Source organism: Salmo trutta, chromosome 18 (assembly GCF_901001165.1).
Source record: "Salmo trutta chromosome 18, fSalTru1.1, whole genome shotgun sequence".
In the NCBI taxonomy this organism is placed as follows: Eukaryota; Metazoa; Chordata; class Actinopteri; order Salmoniformes; family Salmonidae; genus Salmo; species Salmo trutta.
Window position 1 is genome coordinate 30,971,392 of NC_042974.1, and position 20,984 is coordinate 30,992,375.

At 47.4% G+C, this 20,984-nt stretch overlaps 1 protein-coding gene across 10 annotated transcripts in view; it reads left to right on the top strand.

The window, feature by feature from the left end:
* LOC115153188 (bifunctional heparan sulfate N-deacetylase/N-sulfotransferase 2) overlaps positions 1 to 20,984 on the top strand; it is a 200,448-nt gene that overhangs the window by 145,615 nt on the left and 33,849 nt on the right. For 6 of the 10 annotated variants that reach the window (XM_029698346.1, XM_029698347.1, XM_029698345.1 and 3 more), the window contains 3 exons: positions 15,988 to 16,039; positions 16,242 to 16,398; positions 18,079 to 19,814. In XM_029698346.1, the coding sequence (XP_029554206.1) occupies positions 18,792 to 19,814 (1,023 nt within the window). In that variant the 5' untranslated portion in view covers positions 15,988 to 16,039; positions 16,242 to 16,398; positions 18,079 to 18,791. Of the gene's footprint in view, positions 1 to 10,488; positions 10,512 to 15,987; positions 16,040 to 16,241; positions 16,399 to 18,078; positions 19,815 to 20,984 lie in introns of those variants that run through there. The other 4 variants (XM_029698343.1, XM_029698351.1, XM_029698342.1 and 1 more) reach the window with 3 other exon arrangements.

Below are 20,984 nucleotides of genomic sequence, written 5' to 3' on the forward strand. Positions count from 1 at the left end.
GTTTTGGAGGACTATCTCTGCCCACAGAGCCCCCCAAGATACTGTCCTCTACAGTAGCAACTCCCTCCTCTCCTTTTTCTCTCTTTCTGTCTTTCAGAAGCATTCAAGCTACATTTGGGCGGTATCCAGATTTTCACATTGTCATACCGTCTTTCTCTCATTCCAGGATTTACGGTATTACCGGCTTCATACACAAGTGGGGCGCCCAAAAAACGCAACAAAAAAACATTGGGCTTCTATTGCCAGAAGTAATAGCGAATTCCCATTTAGGCTGGTAGCTAAATATACTAACAAGAATATTTATCAATCTATACACAGTACCCAATAATGACAAAGCAGAAAACAGATTTTTTAAATTTTTAGCAAATGTATATATGTATAAATACCTTATTTACATACGTATTCAGACCCTTTGCTATGAGACTCGAAATTAAGCTCAGGTGCATCCTGTTTCCGTTGATCATCCTTGAGATGTTTCTACAACTTGAATGGAGTCCACCTGTGGTAAATTCAATTGATTGGACATAATTTGAAAAGGCACACACCTGTCTTCGTAAGGTCCCACAGTTGACAGTGCTTGTCAGAACAAAAACCAAGCCATGAGGTTGAAGGAATTGTCCGTAGAGCTCCGAGACAGGATTGTGTTGAGGCACAGATCTGGGGAAGGGTACGGAACAATTTCAGCAACATTCTTAAATGGAAACAGTTTGGAACGACGAAGACTCTTCCTAGAGCTGGCCGCCCGGCCAAACTGAGCAATCGGGGGAGAAGGGCCTTGGTCAGGGAGGTGACCAAGAACCCGATGGTCAATATGACAGAGCTCCAGAGTTCCTCTGTGGAGATGGGAGAACCTTCCAGAAGGACAACCATCTCTGCAGCATTCCACCACACCAATCAAGCCTTTATTGCCAATCCTCTGTAAAAGGCACATAACATTACACTTGGAGACTCTCAGGCCGTGAGAAACAAGATTCTCTGGTCTGATGAAACCAACATTCAACTCTTTGGCCTGAATGCCAAGCGTCACGTCTGGAGGAAACTTTTTTTACTTTTTAGTCATTTAGCAGACGCTCTTATCCAGAGCGACTTACAGTAGTGAATGCATACATTTCTTTTTTTTTTGCCACCATCCCTACGGTGAAGCATGGTGATGGCAGCATCATGCTGTGGGGATGTTTTTCAGCGGCAGGGACTGGGCGACTAGTCAGGATCGAGGCAAAGAGGAACGGCGCAAAGTACAGAGAGATCTTTGATGAAAACCTGCTCCAGAGCGCTCAGGACCTCAGACTGGGGTGAAGGTTCACCTTCCAACAGGATAATGACCCTAAGCACACAGCCAAGACAACACAGGAGTGGCTCTGAATGTCCTTGAGTGGCCCAGCCAGAGCCCGGACTTGAACCCGATCAAACATCTCTGGAGAGACCTGAACGTAGCTGTGCAGCGACGCTCCCCATCCAACCTGACAGAGCTTGAGAGGATCTGCAGAGAAGAATGGGAGAAACTTCCCAGATGCAGGTGTGCCAAGCTTGTAGCGTCATACCCAAGAAGACACGAGTCTGTAATCGCTGCCAAAGGTGCTTCAACAAAGTACTGAGTAAAGGGTCTGAATACTTCTGTAAAAAACTTCTGTTTTTGCTTTGTCATTATGGGTTATTGTGTGTCGATTAATGAGGGGGAAAAAACTATTTTTAATCCATTTTAGAATAAGGCTGTGACCTAACAAAATGTGGAAAAAGTTAAGGGGTCTGAATATTTTCCGAAGGCACTGTAGGTAGGAGTTACCAAATGTCATTTTTGGTGAGTTAGGACATTTACAAGCGATAGTGAACGAGAGACGTTGTGCAAAGTTTTGACGCATGCTTGTCTGAAGGAAGAACCGTACTGGCTCTGGAGCAGCATGTGTACATGCTGTGTCTGTGTGGAGTCGAGTTGCTAGGGCAAAGCTAACACTAAATGATGCCCCTCATCAATTCAGCCACTTACTTGCATAACAAGCAAGTTAAACTTAGGGATCACGCTAATGCAGAATTTTGCTTTTTTTCACACAGAAAAAAAGTATATAAAAAGATATAAGAAATCTTTTGCTGCGTTTTGTAAATGCAGATCTAAAATTATTCCTATTGTAATTTCTGCTTGGCATCAGACTAATTTTGTGCTTCAGTTGCACTTCTCTACTCTATGACAATTCATGAACGGGCATTCTATCAGTAGACAGCACTCTGACTGATGTGTAGCTAGTTTTCTCCGGTACTTTTCTCATTGTAGCCTACTTTTGCCATTAAAATGCAAGATTAACTTTAAGGAAAACATTAAGAAATGTAGTTGGCTACATTATTTCTGCGGTAAACATTAGAAATATGAAGGCCATCTTTTTTGGTTAAAATACCTTGCTTTTTCGTTGTAAGCTAATTTACTTGGGTGGCTGCCAGCCAAATACCGTTGCACTTCTGTTGTCATCTGAAATTAAGCTATTTTCTGCCTAATGTGCGGCACTAATGTAAACTGAGTGTACAAAACATTAATAACACCTTCCTAATATTAAGTTGCACCCCCCCTTTTGCCCTCAGAACAGCCTCAATTTGTCGGGGCATGGACTCTACATAAGAAAGCGTTCCACAGGGATGCTGGCCCATGTTGGATGGTGGACCATTCTTGATACACAGGAAATTGTTGAACGTGGAAAAACCCAGCAGCTTGTAGTTCTTGACCCAAACCAGTGCGATTAGCATCAACTACTACTAATACTATTATAATTTATTGAAAACTTCAAAGTCATTTTTTTTACGGTATTGATGGTATTGAAAGTCCATCCGTTGGCTACTTGCAACTACCCCGGTATGTGGCATACCGCCGAAGCCTAATTCAGACAGTTTTTGCGTCCGTCAACAACAGATGCAAAAACTGCGGCTCTCCGACTACCATTTGTATGTGTGTCTTTCGAAAGTTAGCTTTAGAAAACTTTCGGTAGGAGATTGCATAAGACGTTATTCATGTGTTTTTTCAATCTCTGTCTGTACGAGCCTGTACTTTGTCCCTGAGTCTGTAGATACCCAGTCGTTGACCTCCACCTGAGGAATTTGGCCTTGTTTTTTTTGTGTGGCTTTGGTTTAAATTGCCAATTTATTTAACAGTCTGTCATTACTGCACAAATAACAATCAGTTGAATTCTCTGCGTGACTACTCTCTGCAGATAAGCCATTTCTCAGGGTTGTCTGTTATAGTTTAGATTTAATAATAGCAGCACTAGCAGTACGGGCCTACGCACACAAATCAGCAGCATGCTGTAATCCGGTATAACGGTAGCTAGCAAGCTATAGAAGGCCTATGTTCCATGGTGCTCAGGGTATGCCTATATGTCTGTCTTTTTGTATATCCAGCGCCCATAAGCTGTCATGAACTGGTTGTTCCCCTGTATGTTGTGTGTCATAAACCACCCGGCCTGAGTCTATAAGCTTTTACAGTGCTGGGCCTTTCTCCCAGTGGACTAACAAACTGTGGGGTGGGAATCTGTGATTTGGACCCCCTTGTTGTCTTTCTGACCCCTCTTGTCCCTCAACAGGGGACATGCGGAGGGTGATGTGGCTCCAAAGGGTTGGCTCCTCTGCATGTGCTGCAGCTGCTTACTCCTTGTCACTAGTCACTAGTCACTAGTGTCAGTCACCATACTACTGTACACTCCCACAGGCAGCCATGGACTCCTAGACACTGATCTAAGGTCATCTTTGCCTTTTGTGTGTGTGGGGTAAACTGATCATAAGGCTGTGTGCCTAAGGGGAATGTCTACCTGGAGTGTCTGTGTTATGGAGTTCTCAGTTCTGTAATATGCTGTCTCACTTGTACTCTCCGGCCGTTTACTAGATCAGGAGTCTATCTCCAAGCCTCCATCCCCAAGGCCTGTTCCATGTGTTTTAAAAGCAGGATAAAACATTGAGGCAGACAGAATGAATGGAATCAGCAGAAGAGAAGTGGTCAGAGGGGAGGATACAGTAGTAAGAGGGATTGCGTGGGAAGCAGCCTGAGATGTTTGGCCAATTGAGAGAGCAGAGCAGCGACTGTCCCAACCATCACAGAGCCATGATGGCTGCTGTTATGCCTGTAGCCATTGATTAAGACTGCTAATCAGATTAATGAGATAAAGGAGTTGAGAAGGGCAGGCTGAATCTGATTCTGTGGGAGAGATGAGGATGTCGTGTCTCCACTTTGGCCTCCAGGAGGGGGCTGGAGCTGTTGTAACAGAGGGGGGTGTATGTGTGTAATTGGTGTGACTCATCGGTGCATGACTAGTGTGAGAACCCAGGGTGAGATCTGAGACACTCTGCCATGGCCTGAGAGCAACGTCTCCCATACCAATACATACCACAGTATATACAGCACAGTATGTATGCACTGAGTATACCAAACATTAGGAACACCTTCCTAATATTGAGTAGCACCCAGCCCCCTTTTGTCCTCAGAACAGCCTCAATTCATCGGTGCATGGACTATACAAGGTGTCAAAAGCTTTCCACAGGGATGCTGGCCCATGTTGACTCTAATGCTTCCCACAGTTGTCAAGTTGGCTGGATGTCCTTTGTGTGGTGGACCATTCTTGATACACACGGGAAACTGTTGAGTGTAAAAAATCCAGCAGCATTGCAGTTCTTCACACAAACTGGTGCGCCTGGAACCTACTTGAATACCCCATTCAAAGGCACTTATATTGTTTTGTCTTGCCCATTCACCCTCTGAATGGAGGACCTGAGCCCTAGGACTACCTGGCATGATGACTCCTTGCTGTCCCCAGTCCACCTGGCCATGCTGCTGCTCCAGTTTCAACTGTTCTGCCTGCGGCTACGGAACCCTGACCTGTTCACCGGACGTGCTTGTTGCACCCTCGACAATTACTATGATTATTATTATTTGACCATGCTGGTCATTTACGAACATTTTAACATCTTGACCATGTTCTGTTATAATATCCACCCGGCACAGCCAGAAGAGGACTGGCCACCCCTCATAGCCTGGTTCCTCTCTAGGTTTCTTCCTAGGTTTTTGGCCTTTCTCAGGAGTTTTTCCTAGGGAGTTTTTCCCAGCCACCGTGCTTCTTTCACATGCATTGCTTGCTGTTTGGGGTTTTAGGCTGGGTTTCTGTACAGCACTTTGAGATTTCAGCTGATGTACGAAGGGCTATATAAATAAATTTGATTTGATTTGAATGGCACACATACTCAATCAATTGTCTCAAGGCTTAAAAATCCTTCTTTAACCTGCCGCCTCCCCTTCATCTACAGTGAGTGAAGTGGATTTAGTGACATCAATAGGGATCATAGCTTTCACCTGGATTTACCTGTTAAGTCTGTCATGGAAAGAGCAAGTGTTCTTAATGTTTTGTATTTTCTGTGTATACAGAATACACTCACACTAAATGCATACTATTTTCACGTCAGTTCACACTTACAGTACTGTTAAAGGCAATTATTTTGTTAATTTCCAGCATTTCTACACATTTTGCCATGTTTATGCCCTGTTCTTATGCTATCTGAGTGACTCAAACATTATAACAAAATCAATGGGGACCCCATGCCATTACATTTTTAGAATTAGTGAGCATTTCTCCTTTCCAAGATAATCCATCTACCTGACAGGTATGGCAAGAAGCTGATTAAACAGTATGATAATTACACACGTGCACCTTGTGCTGGGGACAATAACTCCACATTTTAGTGGCCTTTTTTGTCATAGAACACAATGCCAAAGATGTCTCGTTTTGAGGGAGAGGGCAGTTGGCATGTTGACTTCAGGAATGTCCACCAGAGAATTGAATGTTCATTTCTCTACAATAAACCGCGTCCAATGTCGTTTTAGAGAATTTGTCAGCACGTCCAACCTGCCACAACCCAGCCTGGTCTCATAGACTAGACGTAACATAAATGTAAATCCTGTGTATATGTGTATATGTTACGTTTGGTATGGTTACATAAGACAGATGGTTACTCAAGGAAAAAATGAAAGTAGGGCGGATGAGTGGGCGTATAATGCAAACGTCTAGCAATGCGAAGGTTGCGAGTTCGAATCTAATCATGGACAACTATAGCATTCTAATTAGCAACTTTTCAACCGCTCACTACTTTATTTATTTTTTCAAAAAAAAAATCTACTTTTACCCCTTTTTCTCCCCAATTTCGTGGTATTCAATTGGTAGTTAGTCTTAACTCATCGCTGCAACTCCCGTACGGACTCGAGAGAAACACAACCCAACCGGTTGGCACCGCACTGCTTCTTGACACAATGCCCACTTAACCCAGAAGCCAGCCGCACCAATGTGTCGGAGGAAACACGGTGCACCTGGCGACCGTGTCAGCGTGCACTGCGCCCGGCCCGCCACAGGAGTCGCTAGTGCGCAATGGGACAAGGACAACCCTGCCGGCCAAACCGTCCCCTAACCCGGAAGACACTGAGCCAATTGTTCGCCACCCCATGGGTCGTGGTGGTCGTGGTGCTTACTACTTTTTTAAGCTACTTTGCAACTACTTAGCATGTTAGCTAACCCTTCTCCTCACCCTAACCTTAACCCTATTCCTAAACTTAACCCAAACCCCTGGCTTAGCTGACGTGCTTCACGGTTGGGATGGTGTTCTTCGGCTTGCAAGCATCCCCCTTTTTCCTCCAAACATAACGATGGTCATTATGGCCAAACAGTTATATTTTTGTTTCATCAGACCAGAGGACAGTTCTCCAAAAAGTACTATCTTTGTCCCCGTGTGCAGTTGCAAACCATAGTCTGGCTTTTTTATGGTCGTTTTGGAGCAGTGGCTTCTTCCTTGCTGAGCGGCCTTTCAGGTTATGTCGATATAGGACTCGTTTTACTGTGGATATAGATACTTTTGTACCTGTTTCCTCCAGCATTTTCACAAGGTCCTTTGCTGTTGTTCTGGGATTGATTTGCACTTTTCGCACCAAAGTACATTCATCTCTAGGATACACAACGCGTCTCCTTCCTGAGCGTTATGACGGGTGCGTGGTCCCGTCGACGTCGATAGGGGCGTGCTCCCTCTGTTGTCTCCTCAAGTCCACGATCAGCTCCTTCATTTTGTTGAGGGAGAGGTTATTTTCCTGGCTGCACTCCGCCAGGGCCCTCACCACCTCCCTGTAGTCTCGTCGTTGTTGGTAATCAGGCCTACCGCTGTTGTTGTCTGCAAACTTGATGGTTGAGTTGGATGCGTGTGTGGCCACACAGTCATGGGGGAACAGAGAGTGCGGGGGCTGAGCATGCACCCTTGTGGGGCCGCTGTGTTGAGGATCAGCAAAGTGGAGGTGTTGTTTCCTACCTTCACCACCTGGGGGGCGGCCCGTCAGGAAGTCCAGGTCCCAGTTGCACAGGGCGGGGTTCAGCTTAATGATGAGCTTGGATGGTACTGTGGTATTGAAGGCTGAGCTGTAGTCAATGAACAGCATTCTTGCATAGGTATTTCTCTTGTCCAGATGGGATAGGGCAGTGTGCAGTGCAATGGAGATTGCTTCAGTTGTGGATCTATTGGGGCGGTATGCAAATTTAGTGGGTCTAGGGTGTTTGGTAAGGTGGAGGTGATATGATCCTTAACTAGACTCAAAGCACTTCATGATGACAGAAGTGAGTGCTATGGGGTGATAGTAATTTAGTTAAGTTACCTTTGCTTTTTTGGGAAAACCCGAACAATGGTGGGCATCTTGAAGCAAGTGGGGACAGCAGACTGGGATTGGGAGAGATTCAGTATGTCCGTAAACACTCCAGCCAGCTGTTCTGCGCATGGTCTGAGGACGCGGTTAGGGATGCCATCTGGGCCGGCAAACTTGTGAGGGTTACGAGAGCTCACAGTCCTTGGGTGAGGCCTGTGTTGGCGGGCACTGTGTTATCCTCAAAGCGGGCGAACAAGGTATTTAGCTTGTCCAGGAGCAAGACGTCGGTGTCCGCAGCGTGATTGGTTGTCCCTTAAAAATCCGTGATTGTCTGGAGTCCCTGCCACATACGTCTTGTGTCTGAGCCGATGAATTGCGATTCCACTTTGTCTCTGTACTGACGTTTTTGCCTGTTTGATTGTCTTACAGAGGGCATAATTGGAATGTTTGTATTCAATCATATTTCCAGTCACCTTGCTGTGGTTAAAACTTTCAGTTTTCCGTGAATACTGCCATCTATCCACCATTTTTGGTTTGGATAGGTTTTAATCGTCACAGTGGGAACAACATCCCCTATACACTTCCTGATTAACTCCGTCACCGTGTCAGTGTATACATCAATGTTATTCTGAGGCAACCCAGAACATATCCCAGTCCGCGTGATCAAAACCGTCTTGAAGCATGGATTTAGATTGGTCAGACCAGCGTTAAATAGACATTAGCACAGGTACTTCCTGTTTGAGTTTCTGCCTATAGGAAGGGAGGAGCAAAATGGAGTCATGATCTGATTTGCCGAAGGGAGGTCGGGGTAGGGCCTTTTAGCCATCCCGGAAGGGAGAGTAACAATGGTCGAGAGTTTTTGAAGTGCAAGTACTGCAGGGGATGTGTTGATAGATCTTCGGTAGCGTTTTCCTCAGATTTGCTGCTATAATAAATGCGGCCTCAGGATTTTCAGTTTCCAGTTTGCACAAGGTCCAGTGTAGTTCCTTGAGAGCGGTCGTGGTATATGCTTGAGGCGGAATATTCCCCAGCTGTGAAGAAAATTCTATAGTGAGGTAATGTGGTCGACATTTGATAGGTATTTTAGGTCGGGTGACCAAAAGGACTTGAGTTCCTGTACGTTATCACAATCACACCATGAGTAGTTAATCATGAAACATACACCGCCTTTCTTCTTCCCGGAGAGTTCTGTATTCCTATCTGCACAATGTATTGAAAACCCAGCTGGCTGTATGGACGGGGACAATATATCCAGAGAGAGCCATGATTCCGTTGAACAGAGTAAGTTACAGTCCCTGATGTCTCTCTGGAAGGAGATCCTCGCCCTGAGCCCGTCAACTTTATTGTCCAGGGACTCGACGGAAGTGGTGGATGGTGTGCACGCCTCCTGAGTCAGACTAAAAGTCCACTCCGAATACCTCTTCTCTGCCGGTGGCGTCTTGGAGCAGCCTCTGGGATAAATTAAATCACTTCGGAAGGTACGAGACAAAGGATCCAATTCAGGAAAGTCATATTCTTGGTTGAAATGCTAGTGAGTTAACGCCTCTCTGATATCCCAAAGTTATTTCCGGCTGTACGTAATGAAAATGTGAAGAGCGTTCTGGGCTAGTAACATGAGAAATAATACTGCAAAGTTGCTTAGGAGCCTGAAACAAGGTGGCATTCAGAGATTTAATTGCATTGACAGTAAGAAGCTGTCTTATTCACACAGGCTATTAATGTATAGTGAGGGGGAACGAGAGGCACATAGCTGCTCTCTGAAATACACAAATATAGAACACACCTGGGACATAAACAGTAAACATAAATACAAAAATTCATTCATACTGGATGTGCATACACACACTCCCAACAGGAGCACTTCAAAACACACTAACACAGTGTTGACCGTGCCGCTTTTCCGCTCGGATTATAGCCTTGGCCTGCTCTTTGAGAACGCACTGCCTCCCCAGTACTGCCTGCCAGACCGACACACACACACACACACACACACACACACACACAGAGCCACCAGGCCTTCCACCTCACCCCTATGCCAAGGCCAATGGCAATGCTCACATCAACCTTACCTCTCATGTTCAACCAAACCCCAGTGACTATACATACGACTTATCTACTAATCTCCTGCATAGGGTAATGTATCTTATTTCCTCCTTGATTCCTATTTTGGCTACTACTGCATTATTATTGTCGAGGAGATAAAATTACCTATTTATTCAAAGCGTTATGGTTAGGCATCAGGTTAGCAGTGTGGTAAAGGGTTAGGTTTAAAATCAGATTTTAAGAAGATACATTTAAGAAATAGGTGGGGTTTAGCCATAATTATGACTGTGAATGTGGACCTCATGATACCCCACTCCCTTTCAAATGTTGACATACCCACACACACAGTGGGTGGCCTTATGTGGCTCCTCCACCAACCGTGCAGATGCATGCGGTTTATTACGTAAACACCAACAACGTTGCGTGTGGGAATGGAACGTGGCGGAGGTAGAAGGAACACAGCAGAATAACGACAACACACAGTCCCTCAACACATACTTCCTGTGTTTTGCTGCTGGGATTACCTGAGCCTGATTCTTGTCAGTGGTGCTTTCTCAGCTGGGGTTTGTATTGTTTCAATCTCCTCTCCATCACTCCAGGGCCGCGCTCTCCTGCCTGGTAAAATACACGCCTGATTCCCCTGTTTTGTCATGGCTCTGCTGGCGTGATACACAGATGGTAATGGAGGCCTCAGCCCCCTTGTGCTCTCTTTCTCCCCCTCTCTCCACCTCCACAGTTGCCTCATTCCCTCCTTATCTCCAGCCGGCTGCCCTAGTGTTTGCATGGCACTCCATGGAGAGATTACCGGGGCCCCGGTGGTTTTGCCGTAGCGGTAACGCACCTATTAACAATATAAATATTGTGACATCTCTCTCTGTCTCTGTCTGTCTCTGTCTGTCACTCTCTGTCTGTCCCCCGCTCGCTCTCTGTCTGTCTGTCGCTCTCTGTCTGTCTGTCTGTCTGTCTGTTTGTCGCTCTCTGTCTGTCTGTCCCCCGCTCGCTGTCAGTCTGTCGCTCTCTCTGTCCCCCTCTCGCTTTCTGTCTGTCTCTCTCTCTCCCGTTCTCTTATCTATCTCTCCCTCCCCTCCTTTCTCCCTGCGCCAGTGCTCCGCTGCGACGGATGGCCTGCTTAATGAAGTGCCATCTCTAATCTTTAAATATTTAGTCTGCTTTAATGAGGGAGATTATATTTGAATGTTTTTCTCTGGGAGGCTGATGATGTAGAGAGGAATAATTATTTTGCTCCTCTATCTCGGCGGCACCGAGCGGTCTTGGTGTGTCCTCTTCTGTTCTCTCAACTAAGACCATGGTCTCAAACGCAATGTAGATATTTTTAGCCGTCCATCTGACTAACAAAGCCATGCCTGCCAGTGCTGTGTGTTTGCATTGCTTTCCAGGAACTGTCAAGCTATTGAATGACAGGAGGGAGAGAGTTTTGTGAATACATTTGCTAGTCAAAGGTAATCAAGTTGAACTAAGTCACCATAAATTGAAAGACCTAAACTAAAAGCTTACAGTAATTATCTCGTGTTTCCAGTCTATGAGAAGAGCTCCCTCTGTCTTTCTACCATAGGCTGAAATGGGGAAATTCATTTTACTAAACTCAGCAAAAAAAAAGAAATGTCCCTTTTTCAGGACCCTGTCTTTCAAAGATAATTCGTAAAAATCCAAATAACTTCACAGATCTTCATTGTAAAGGGTTTAAACACTGTTTCCCATGCTTATTCAATGAACCATAAACAATTAATGAACATGCACCTGCGGAACGGTCGTTAAGACACTAACAGCTTACAGACGGTAGGCAATTAAGGTCACAGTTATGAAAACTTAGGACACTAAAGAGGCCTTTCTACTGACTCTGAAAAGCACCAAAAGAAAGATGCCCAGGGTCCCTGCTCATCTGCGTGAACGTGCCTTAGGCAGGTTGCAAGGAGGCATGAGGACTGCAGATGTGGCCAGGGCAATAAATTGCAATGTCCGTACTGTGAGACGCCTAAGACAGCGCTACAGGGAGACAGGACGGACAGCTGATCGGCAGACCACATGTAACAACACCTGCACAGGATCAGTACATCCGAACATCACACCTGCATGACAGGTACAGGATGGCAACAACAACTGGCCGAGTTCCACCAGGAATGGACAATCCCTCTATCAGTGCTCAGACTGTCTGCAATAGGCTGAGAGAGGCTGGACTGAGGGCTTGTAGGCCTGTTGTAAGGCAGGTCCTCACCAGGCATCACCGGCAATAACGTCACCTATGGGCACAAACCCACCATCGCTGGACCAGACAGGACTGGCAAAAATTACTCTTCACTGACGAGTCGCGGTTGTCTCACCAGGGGTGATGGTCGGATTCACGTTTATCGTCGAAGGAATGAGCGTTACACCGAGGCCTGTACTCTGGAGTGGGATCGATTTGGAGGTGGAGGGTCAGTCATGATCTGGGGCGGTGTGTCACAGCATCATCGGACTGAGCTTCTTGTCATTGCAGGCAATCTCAATGCTGTGCGTTACAGGGAAGACATCCTCCTCCCTCATGTGGTACCCTTTCTGCAGGCTCATCCTGGAGGGTTGACCCTCCAGCATGACAATGCCACCAGCCATACTGCTCGTTCTGTGCATGATTTCCTGCTAGACAGGAATGTCAGTGTTCTGCCATGGCTAGCGAAGAGCCCAGATCTCAATCCCATTGAGCACGTTTGGGACCTGTTGGATCGGAGGGTGAGGGCTAGGGCCATTCCCCCCAGAAATGTCCGGGAACTTGCAGGTGCCTTGGTGGAAGAGTGGGGTAACATTTCCACAGCAAGAACTGGCAAATCTGGTGCAGTCCATGAGGAGGAGATGCACTGCAGTACTTAATGCAGCTGGTGGCCACACCAAATACTGACTGTTACTTTTGATTTTGACCCCCCCCCCTTTGTTCAGGGACACATTATTCATTTTCTTTTAGTTACATGTCTGTGGAACTTGTTCAGTTTATGTCTCCGTTGTTGAATCTTGTTATGTTCATACAAATATTTACACCTGTTATGTTTGCTGGAATTAAACGCAGTTGACAGTGAGAGGATGTTTCTTTTTTTGCTGAGTTTCTAACAGTCGGTGCTGGCTCACATAGCAGTCCGTGTTATGATCTACTCATAACTCAAATAGAGCGTAGCTTGTCAGGAAGAGATAATGATCAGAATGGTTGGATCATTGTTCGTGGTCTTTCTATGAGCTCCATCTATTAACTATCATTTCCTTTAGATGTTGACCTTTGCTGTTTTATTATTGCACTCAATTGTGAACGTGTTGTAGTTGAACATTAGCTGAGGTTTATGGTCAACTCAAGTGATAGGTACGATTTAAAATACCATAGATTACCACTTTTGCTTTCATGGGCTTTGTAGCACCCTTGGGGCTGGTTTCCCAGACACTGATAAAGCCTAGTCCCAAACTAAAAAGCATTCTCAATGGAGAATCTACATTGTAAATTGACTTTAAGTCCAGGACTAGTTTTAATCTGTAATTGGGAAACCGGACAGGTTTTAATGCCCGAAGTTTATACGATTATAAAAAAAATATAGGCGAGCATGTTCTAATCTATCTATTACCATAGACTCCTTGCCTGGCCTCCAGCTAAAGAGAAGATATCCACAGTGTTTGAAGCCAGACAAACTCCATGGCAACGAAGGAGAAAACGAATGAAAAGAGGGACCTATCTGAGTCCAGAACACTCCATTATAGTCCTGCGGTATGATAAAGGAGAGAGCACTTCTATTGAACCTCATACAAATTCATAACCCGCTAAACAAACACACACAGAGTTCAGCTTTCATGTAACACTGGGAAAAACCGGCAGATCTGTCGCTCTCATCGTTGCTGAACAACCTTATTCCAAGATCACTCAACAACAAGGAACAAACGTGCAGAGAAATACAACAGACCCTCCTGCCTGCTTGTTTCATGTTGGGTGTCAGCGCTGCTCACAGTCCACCGGGCGTGCTGTTCTGTTGGAACCCCTTAGGGGGATGGATGGAGAGAGAGAGGGAGGGCATTGCCTCCCGGAATTTGATGGTCAGCATTCCTCTGATTGGGCTTTTGGGTGCATGACCCCGGGGTCCGAACAGAGGAGGGTTGAAGAGGGGGAGGACTTCATGTTTTCCTTTCTTCCCTTTGTTCCGTCTGCTTTTTGGTTCACAGAGCAAACACAGTGGTTCTCGTCCCTCTTGATATTCCAGTAGATGGACATGCATCTGATCAACGCAACAGGCTTCTCGATCCATCCTTTCGGCTGGGTGAATTACCCGCACATATACAGTTTCTCTCAATTTATCCGATTCAATTCAGGCCAGCCATGTACCCTAATCTAAGGACCCTATGCCTTATTTAGGAGATAAATATTCATGGTAACCTCCACTTAAAGTATTTAATTGTTTAAACCTAGATCTCCAAGAGAAACGTTTTAAGTCTATTGCACTCGGTCTTGCCATTGGCCCTCACAAAATGCAATTTGAGGCTTTGCTTTTTTCCAATCAGGCTCTTTGTAAGTGTTGGATGGATAAGTCATAGGTTAGACTGACCATGAGGCAACACACCTGTGAGTGAATAAATAAGACACCCCTGGGGCCACATAACAGTCCCCTGCCCTTCTCTCCTGTTGCCTTCAAAGGAGCCCAGTCATTGTGTTACTGTGGGCCTATCTCCCCCTACCGGTGGGTTCTTGCATTGAATGTACTGACTTGATAGGATGAAGTTTTTGCCACTAGACAATGATGTAAGTAATGTGTCCGTCACCCCCGTGGTTAAAGTTATTAGGGTAGGGTAATCTGATCGTAGACCTGTGTCTTAGGTCAACTCCTCATCATCTTGCCTGGATGGATCTGTGGAATGTGAGGCACCAGTAGAAACAGCAGCCTCCCGCCGGGCCCTCTGGTATACCATAGCCTCAGGTCAGGGGTCAGTCAAGTGGTGTGGACAGGATGCATGCTGGTCCTTAATAGAGACGCTCGTAAGAGCAAACCCAGGTGTAGGACTGCAATGGTGTGTGTGTGTGTGCTTACGTAGACTGGAGCCTTATTCGCTATCATACAATCTTGCAGCATTCTTAAATCCTCTCTATATCTAATAACCTCTATTATCGTCTGATCTGTCATTCCCTCTGCCCTCTGCTTCTCTGTGTTATCTCGCCTCATCTAAAAACACATGGCTGCACTCTTCCGAGTGTAAAGAAAATACATCAATAATTTAAACTAACAGAATTAATAACAGGGCATCTGTCCGGCATATGGATAGTTTGGTATGTAATGCTCTGTGTGATTTGAAGTATTATCAGGGACTTTCCAACCCAGGAACCCATCTGGTCCTGTGATAGAGGTCGTCAGAGTCCCCTCATTTCCACTCTTTATCTGCATGCCATTCTATATACTGTAGCTTCTATAGTCAGGATGCAGTAAAATAAGGAGAGGGTTTGAAAGAGAAAGGCTTACCTTTCTTTCTAGGAAAAATGTATCTGTGGGCTTTGTTCCAGATCGCCGCTCGTTCAGGATGAGCTTGTTCAGTTTGTTTTTGATGCCCAATATACTCTCTTGCGCACTTTATCTCTCTTTCACACACCTTTGAGAGAGAACCTCCCCCCCCCACATACCTCCCCAGCTCCCACCTGCTGCCCTGTTTGTGTCTGCTGATCCAGTCTGCAGCAGGGTGGGGGTCTGTGGGATTAGTAGTCGGAGTCTCTCCTTCTCTCTGTGGTTTAGTCCTCCCTCCCCAGTGTGAGCCAGACTAGCCCGGGGTGAGGTGGAGGACCTAATAAGGTTCAACCTGCTCCTCCAGCCGTCAGCAGCCTCAGCATTTAGGCTTTATAAGCTGCTCAGGGCGATAGCCCCAGGGCCACTGCTACTGACAGGAGGCAGCTGGAAGGGAGCGCTCTCTATAAACTATATAAGGAGGAGCGGAGCAGGAAGCTCAATGAATCAGTTTGGCCTTGGTGTGAAATGGTCAGTGACCAGCTCATTTCCCTCTCCTCTCCCCCACATCGTTGGGCTTAACTGTCCTGGACCTGCTCTTGGGGCCGGTTTCTGTCTTAAATGTCAGCTGTAAAATCTGTCAGATTCACTGGGAGCCCTGTGGGACTCAGGGTTGTGTTCAGGGTCAAACGCTCTGTCTCTTTCTGTTTTTCTCTCTCTTACCCGAAGGCTTGTCTGTGTGGCTGGGAGGATGACTGGGCACTATGTAGATAGAAGATACACTGAACACCCACTCTTTAGATGGGGAAATCTCAGCACTGCATTCTCATATTCTCTTTCTTTCTGCTCTCTCCCTCACAGGTTTTCCTGCCTGACCGACCTCGTCAGATAAGACACACACGCCTTTTTTCAGGTAAGACCTCTCTGCTTCCTCCTGTCATAACATCACCTCAAACCTACCACCTCTTATATACCTCTGTTAACCCCCCAGTCTCAGTCAGATCCTTACCCTAGTCGTTATTACCCCCCCCCCCCCCCCCCCCCCCCCCATACTTTTCCAGGTATGACCACCACCTCTCTACAGAGAGCAGTAGTAACAAAACATTACTTCACAGGACAAGGTGACGCTGACCCATCGTTCCCTTTGTTAGCCCGCCCAACCCAGTGCCGCCTCCTCACCAAGTCTCTGTGCCCCTGTGTGAGTAGGAGGAGGACCCTGTGTTGTTGTGATTTGTCTCCCTGCAGCCAGTTGGAGGGGAAGTGGTCAGCGAGGTGAGGCTGTTCACACTGAGGGTGATGGATTGGGTCTGCGTTGAGGGAGGGAGGTCCGCTCCAGAGCGCCATGTCTCTGAGAGGTTCTGTGTCGGGCGGAGGGTTGGGGGATGCGGGGGGGTTCAGAGCGGAAGCACCATGAGGGTTTCTCTTGTTACATCATAGTCGGGGGGGGTGTGTCTCTGTCAAGATCTTTCTCTCTCCTTCCTTAAGTTCTTGCTTACCTTTTTCTTTGTCACTCCTCATTGTCCATTCTGGATCTCTCTCTGTCTGTGTGTTGTTTCTCTCGGTCAAGGTGCCTTTGTTAAAGCCAAGCCTTAGTTAGCACTTCTGAGAGAAAAATGATCCTTTAAGTGCTTGCCCAGGGAACGTTGCGTAGGGGCATGGTGGTTGACATTGATCATGTCAGGGAAACTTTGATAGATTGCAGCATCCTGTTTATAATGCAGGGCTGTGAGAGTCTGTCTTGGCTTCGGACTCAATGTCTGTTTTCTTTGTTGATAACGAACTGATATGGGCTACTTGTTTTGCTCTTTGCAGTTAACCACATATTTGTATTTGCACTATAGCGCCATGTTGGCTTCTTCTAGTTCCCCCACAGTGATAAATGATCCAGCCAGTCTGCAGGGACTGAGACACTGTTTCACTGCTGCTGTATGGATTTGCGTGAGCTAGTTTCGTAACCTGGTCTCAGTGGAATCAACCCAGCCCACTGCAGGTGGAATGCCTTAAATCTCCGGTGGCTCCCATTTAAGGCAGGTGTTGTTCTGGAGATGTTTCCCAGTTTACTAACACACTGACAGTGAGCAGCTCTCGCGGCATTGAGTTCCCTTACCCCCCCCCCCCCCCCCCCCCCCCCCGGAGCTACCACTGTGCGCCCTGCCTGCGTCTGTGTGCGACCGGCTGCAATCGTAAACAAAATGTTGTGTTGTGCAGCGTTGGCCCACATTTGAGATTGTGAACACCCTCAGCCACCCACCCACACAGCTATATAATCATTCACGTTTAAGGTCAGAGTTTTCCTTTCACACCTGTAACGCTATCTTTGTGGAGGAAGAGAGTGTGGGGGGGGTTGTGGTTCAGGTTCTGGCGTGGCTATTTTGGGCTCCATGAGAAAATGTGTTCATGACACAGGGCTTCTGAGATGGCCTGGTTTTGAGTTGGGGGAGGGGACCTGGTGGGAAATTCACGAGACTGCAATTTTTAGGCCATATGGAAGCATCATAAAATCAGATCAGTCAACTTACCCTGCCTCATGTTCTGACTTGTTCTCTGAAGACGTAGGGTTTTAGGCCACTGTCAGCAAACAGACGACGTGTACCCACTGGGAACAACTCAGTCCGACAGGACGTTACACCCTTAAGATTTTATAGCTGCCTTTGATTTATTATGCTATTAGCTGAGCAGTTTTTGAAAGTGCAAACAAATTATTTTTGTATATCAATGTCAAGTTTACATGTATTTGTACTTTTAATTAAATTACTGTCTTTGTTGGCCCTGCTTCACCACTTTTCCTTCTATTTCTGTTATGCGTTGTCATGAGAAAGACATTATCCTGAGGACACATTTTGGATACGAGAACATGGTGTGATCTGATGTGCACTAACCCTACTCCTACTCTCTCTTTTCTCTCTCTCTTTTTTCTCTCTCTCGCTCTCTTTCTTTCTGCCCCTCCTTCAGGCATTTTCCACTCTGCCGCCCCCAAGATGAGCAGGCTGGGCCTCCACAGGGGGCAGTGTTCAGGGCTGCGCCCCAGCCCCGCCGACCCCCAGCCGAGAAGCTGCTGAACGTAACACACACGTACAGCCACACACACAGAACCTGAGAGCAGGAGCTACACACCCACACACACCCACGATAGGGTCGAGATAGAACCAGCGTCTCCTGATAACGGCCGTGTTTACATGTGTACAAGGGAGGGGTGTGGTGTTCAGTGACGGGGAAAAGAGAGAGATCCGCCGAGAGGAGGGGAGCAAGCGGAGGAGGAGTGTGAGGAACACACAGAGAGAGAAACCCAATCCTCTTCGGTAGCAGAGCTGCGGACAGGCGAGCCTGGGAGAAAGAAAAAAAGAGAGAGAGAGAGGGAGGAGAGTGCAGAGGTAGAGGGAGCCCTAAGTCCAGCGCAGACTGAGTCAGAGCATCCAGCCAGGCAGGCAGCGCGTCCTGCATCCAGAGAGGTGGAGAGACAAGCAGGGCCCCAGACGGAGAGTCATGGGCTATGGGGACCATGGTGACCTAGCGTAAATGGCTATTCCTCAGCACAGCTTGGTGCCAGTGTCTGGAGCTCAACCCTCCTCCTCCTCCTCCTCTTCTTGTGTCCCTGCCCGCTGCTGTGCCACGCTGCTGTCCGTCCCCGGCGCTGCCTTCTGCTCTGACCCTGTCGTGCTGCGGCCATGGTGGCCAGCCTGTGGAAGCTGGTGCGGGGCGTCAGGCAACTGGAGCTCCATCGCCTCATCCTGGCGCTCATCGTCTTCTGCCTCCTCTCCATGGCCTTCCTGGCCTACTACGTCAGCAACAGCCCCAAGATCAAGGAGGCACCCCCGCTGCCCTTCAGTGACTGCGGGGGGGTGCCGGTGGCTGTGGGAGGGGGACAGCGAGCGCCCCTCTTCCTGCCTCGCTCGGGTCGACTGCGCCAGGTGAAGGCCATGGACAACTCTCGTACGGACCCGGTGGTGCTGGTGTTTGTAGAGAGCATCTACTCTCAGCTGGGCCAGGAGATCGTGGCCATCCTGGAGTCCAGCCGCTTCCGCTACCGCACTGAGATCGCCCCGGGGAAGGGAGACATGCCCACGCTGACTGAGCGCAACCGCGGCCGCTACGCCCTCGTTATCTACGAGAACTTACTGAAGTACGTCAACCTGGATGCCTGGAACCGCGACCTGCTGGACAAGTACTGCGTGGAGTACAGTGTAGGCATCATCGGCTTCTTCAAGGCCAACGAGAACTCGCTGCTCAGCGCCCAACTCAAGGGCTTCCCTCTCTTTCTGCACTCCCACCTGGGCCTGAGGGACTACCGCATCAACCCCAATGCCCCTCTGCTCTACATCACCAGACCTAATGAGGTGGAGCAGGGCCCCCTTCCCGGGGACGACTGGACCGTGTTCCAGTCCAACCACTCGACCTACGAGCCTGTCCTCCTGGCTAGCACCAAGTCCTCTGACACCCTGGCTCACCTGGGGCCACTCAGGGCTATGCACTCCACCGTGGTCCAGGACCTGGGGCTTCACGACGGCATCCAGAGGGTCTTGTTTGGAAACAACCTGTCCTACTGGCTGCACAAGCTGGTGTTTGTAGACGCCATCGCCTACCTGACGGGCAAGCGGCTCTGCCTCTCGCTGGAGCGCCACCTGCTGGTGGACGTGGACGACATCTTCGTGGGCAAGGAGGGCACCCGCATGAAGGTGACCGACGTAGAGGTGGGTTCACTCGGTCTTTCTTTCTCTCACACACTCCCTCTCTGCTCTCACGGTAGGCCTGTATGTGAGGCTCAATTCATTTGCCTAGGTTCACTGTCAGTGGTAATTAAGATTGTGTAAAGATTATTAATAACGCAGAAACACCGAATATTCCAAAAAGGAAGATTATTTCAGTCTGTCACCTTAACAAGTGTAGATGTTTCTGTTAAAGCACCCTTTGATGATTTTAAGAAAGTGCGTCTTTCCTACTCCTTGCACCATGGGACACACGGTTGAACATATTGATTTCCAATGCCATTCTCCGTAAGGTGTGACTTGCTTCTAAGGCAAGGCCGAATAAAGGCTAGCATTTATTAGGATGAATGGCAACAGGACCTGTCTCTTCTGCCGTTAGTCTCGTAAGTATTTTATCTGGTTGTTAGCATGCTACTGTGTCAAATAGGTTTAGATTTACATGTGTTCACTTCACTTTGAGAAAACCACCACTGGACGTCGTTAAGGCTTTTCCAGTCTTAAACAAAACCTTATTTGAAGTGACAAAAACAGATGTGTGAGAGTCTCCAGTACATCACAGCTCTCTTAATGGGTTTTCTCGCCGCTCTATATAGCTGTTGAACAAATTTAACCCGCGTCAGCAGTTTGCAATGCAGAAAAGCGAGCCACGTTGCCTGGAGGGCCACTCTGCCAAATGCATCAAACTAAATTAACACAATTAATGGGAAATAATAGGAGTATTAATTAGGCTTTAGCACTGATAACAGGGATGCAGTTTAGAGAGTAATGGGGGACGGTACAAGGGGGCAAACTTGTCGCTTCAGCAAAAAGGGACCTGCTCACTCCGAGCGTGTCTCCTTCCCCACAAGTGGTAGGGGGGTGGGCAGGGGGAGGTGCAGGGCAACCACGAGTCATTCAGTCAGTTAATGAGCCTGTCATCAACTAAACCTGACAAGGTTGGTACCAGGCAGTTGCATATGGAAGGAGAAATGTACTATTGGCACCGCCGCTGTGTTTAGTTATCACACCACCGGTTAGACATTTCTGCTTAATTGCTCCTGTGGAAATTGTATGACTAATAGACCATTGATGTCTCAGGCAGCCGAGTCAGGTACATGCTTTTCAGGCCATTCTCTAAATGGAGAAAGCAACATTACATTATGTGTATATATGGAT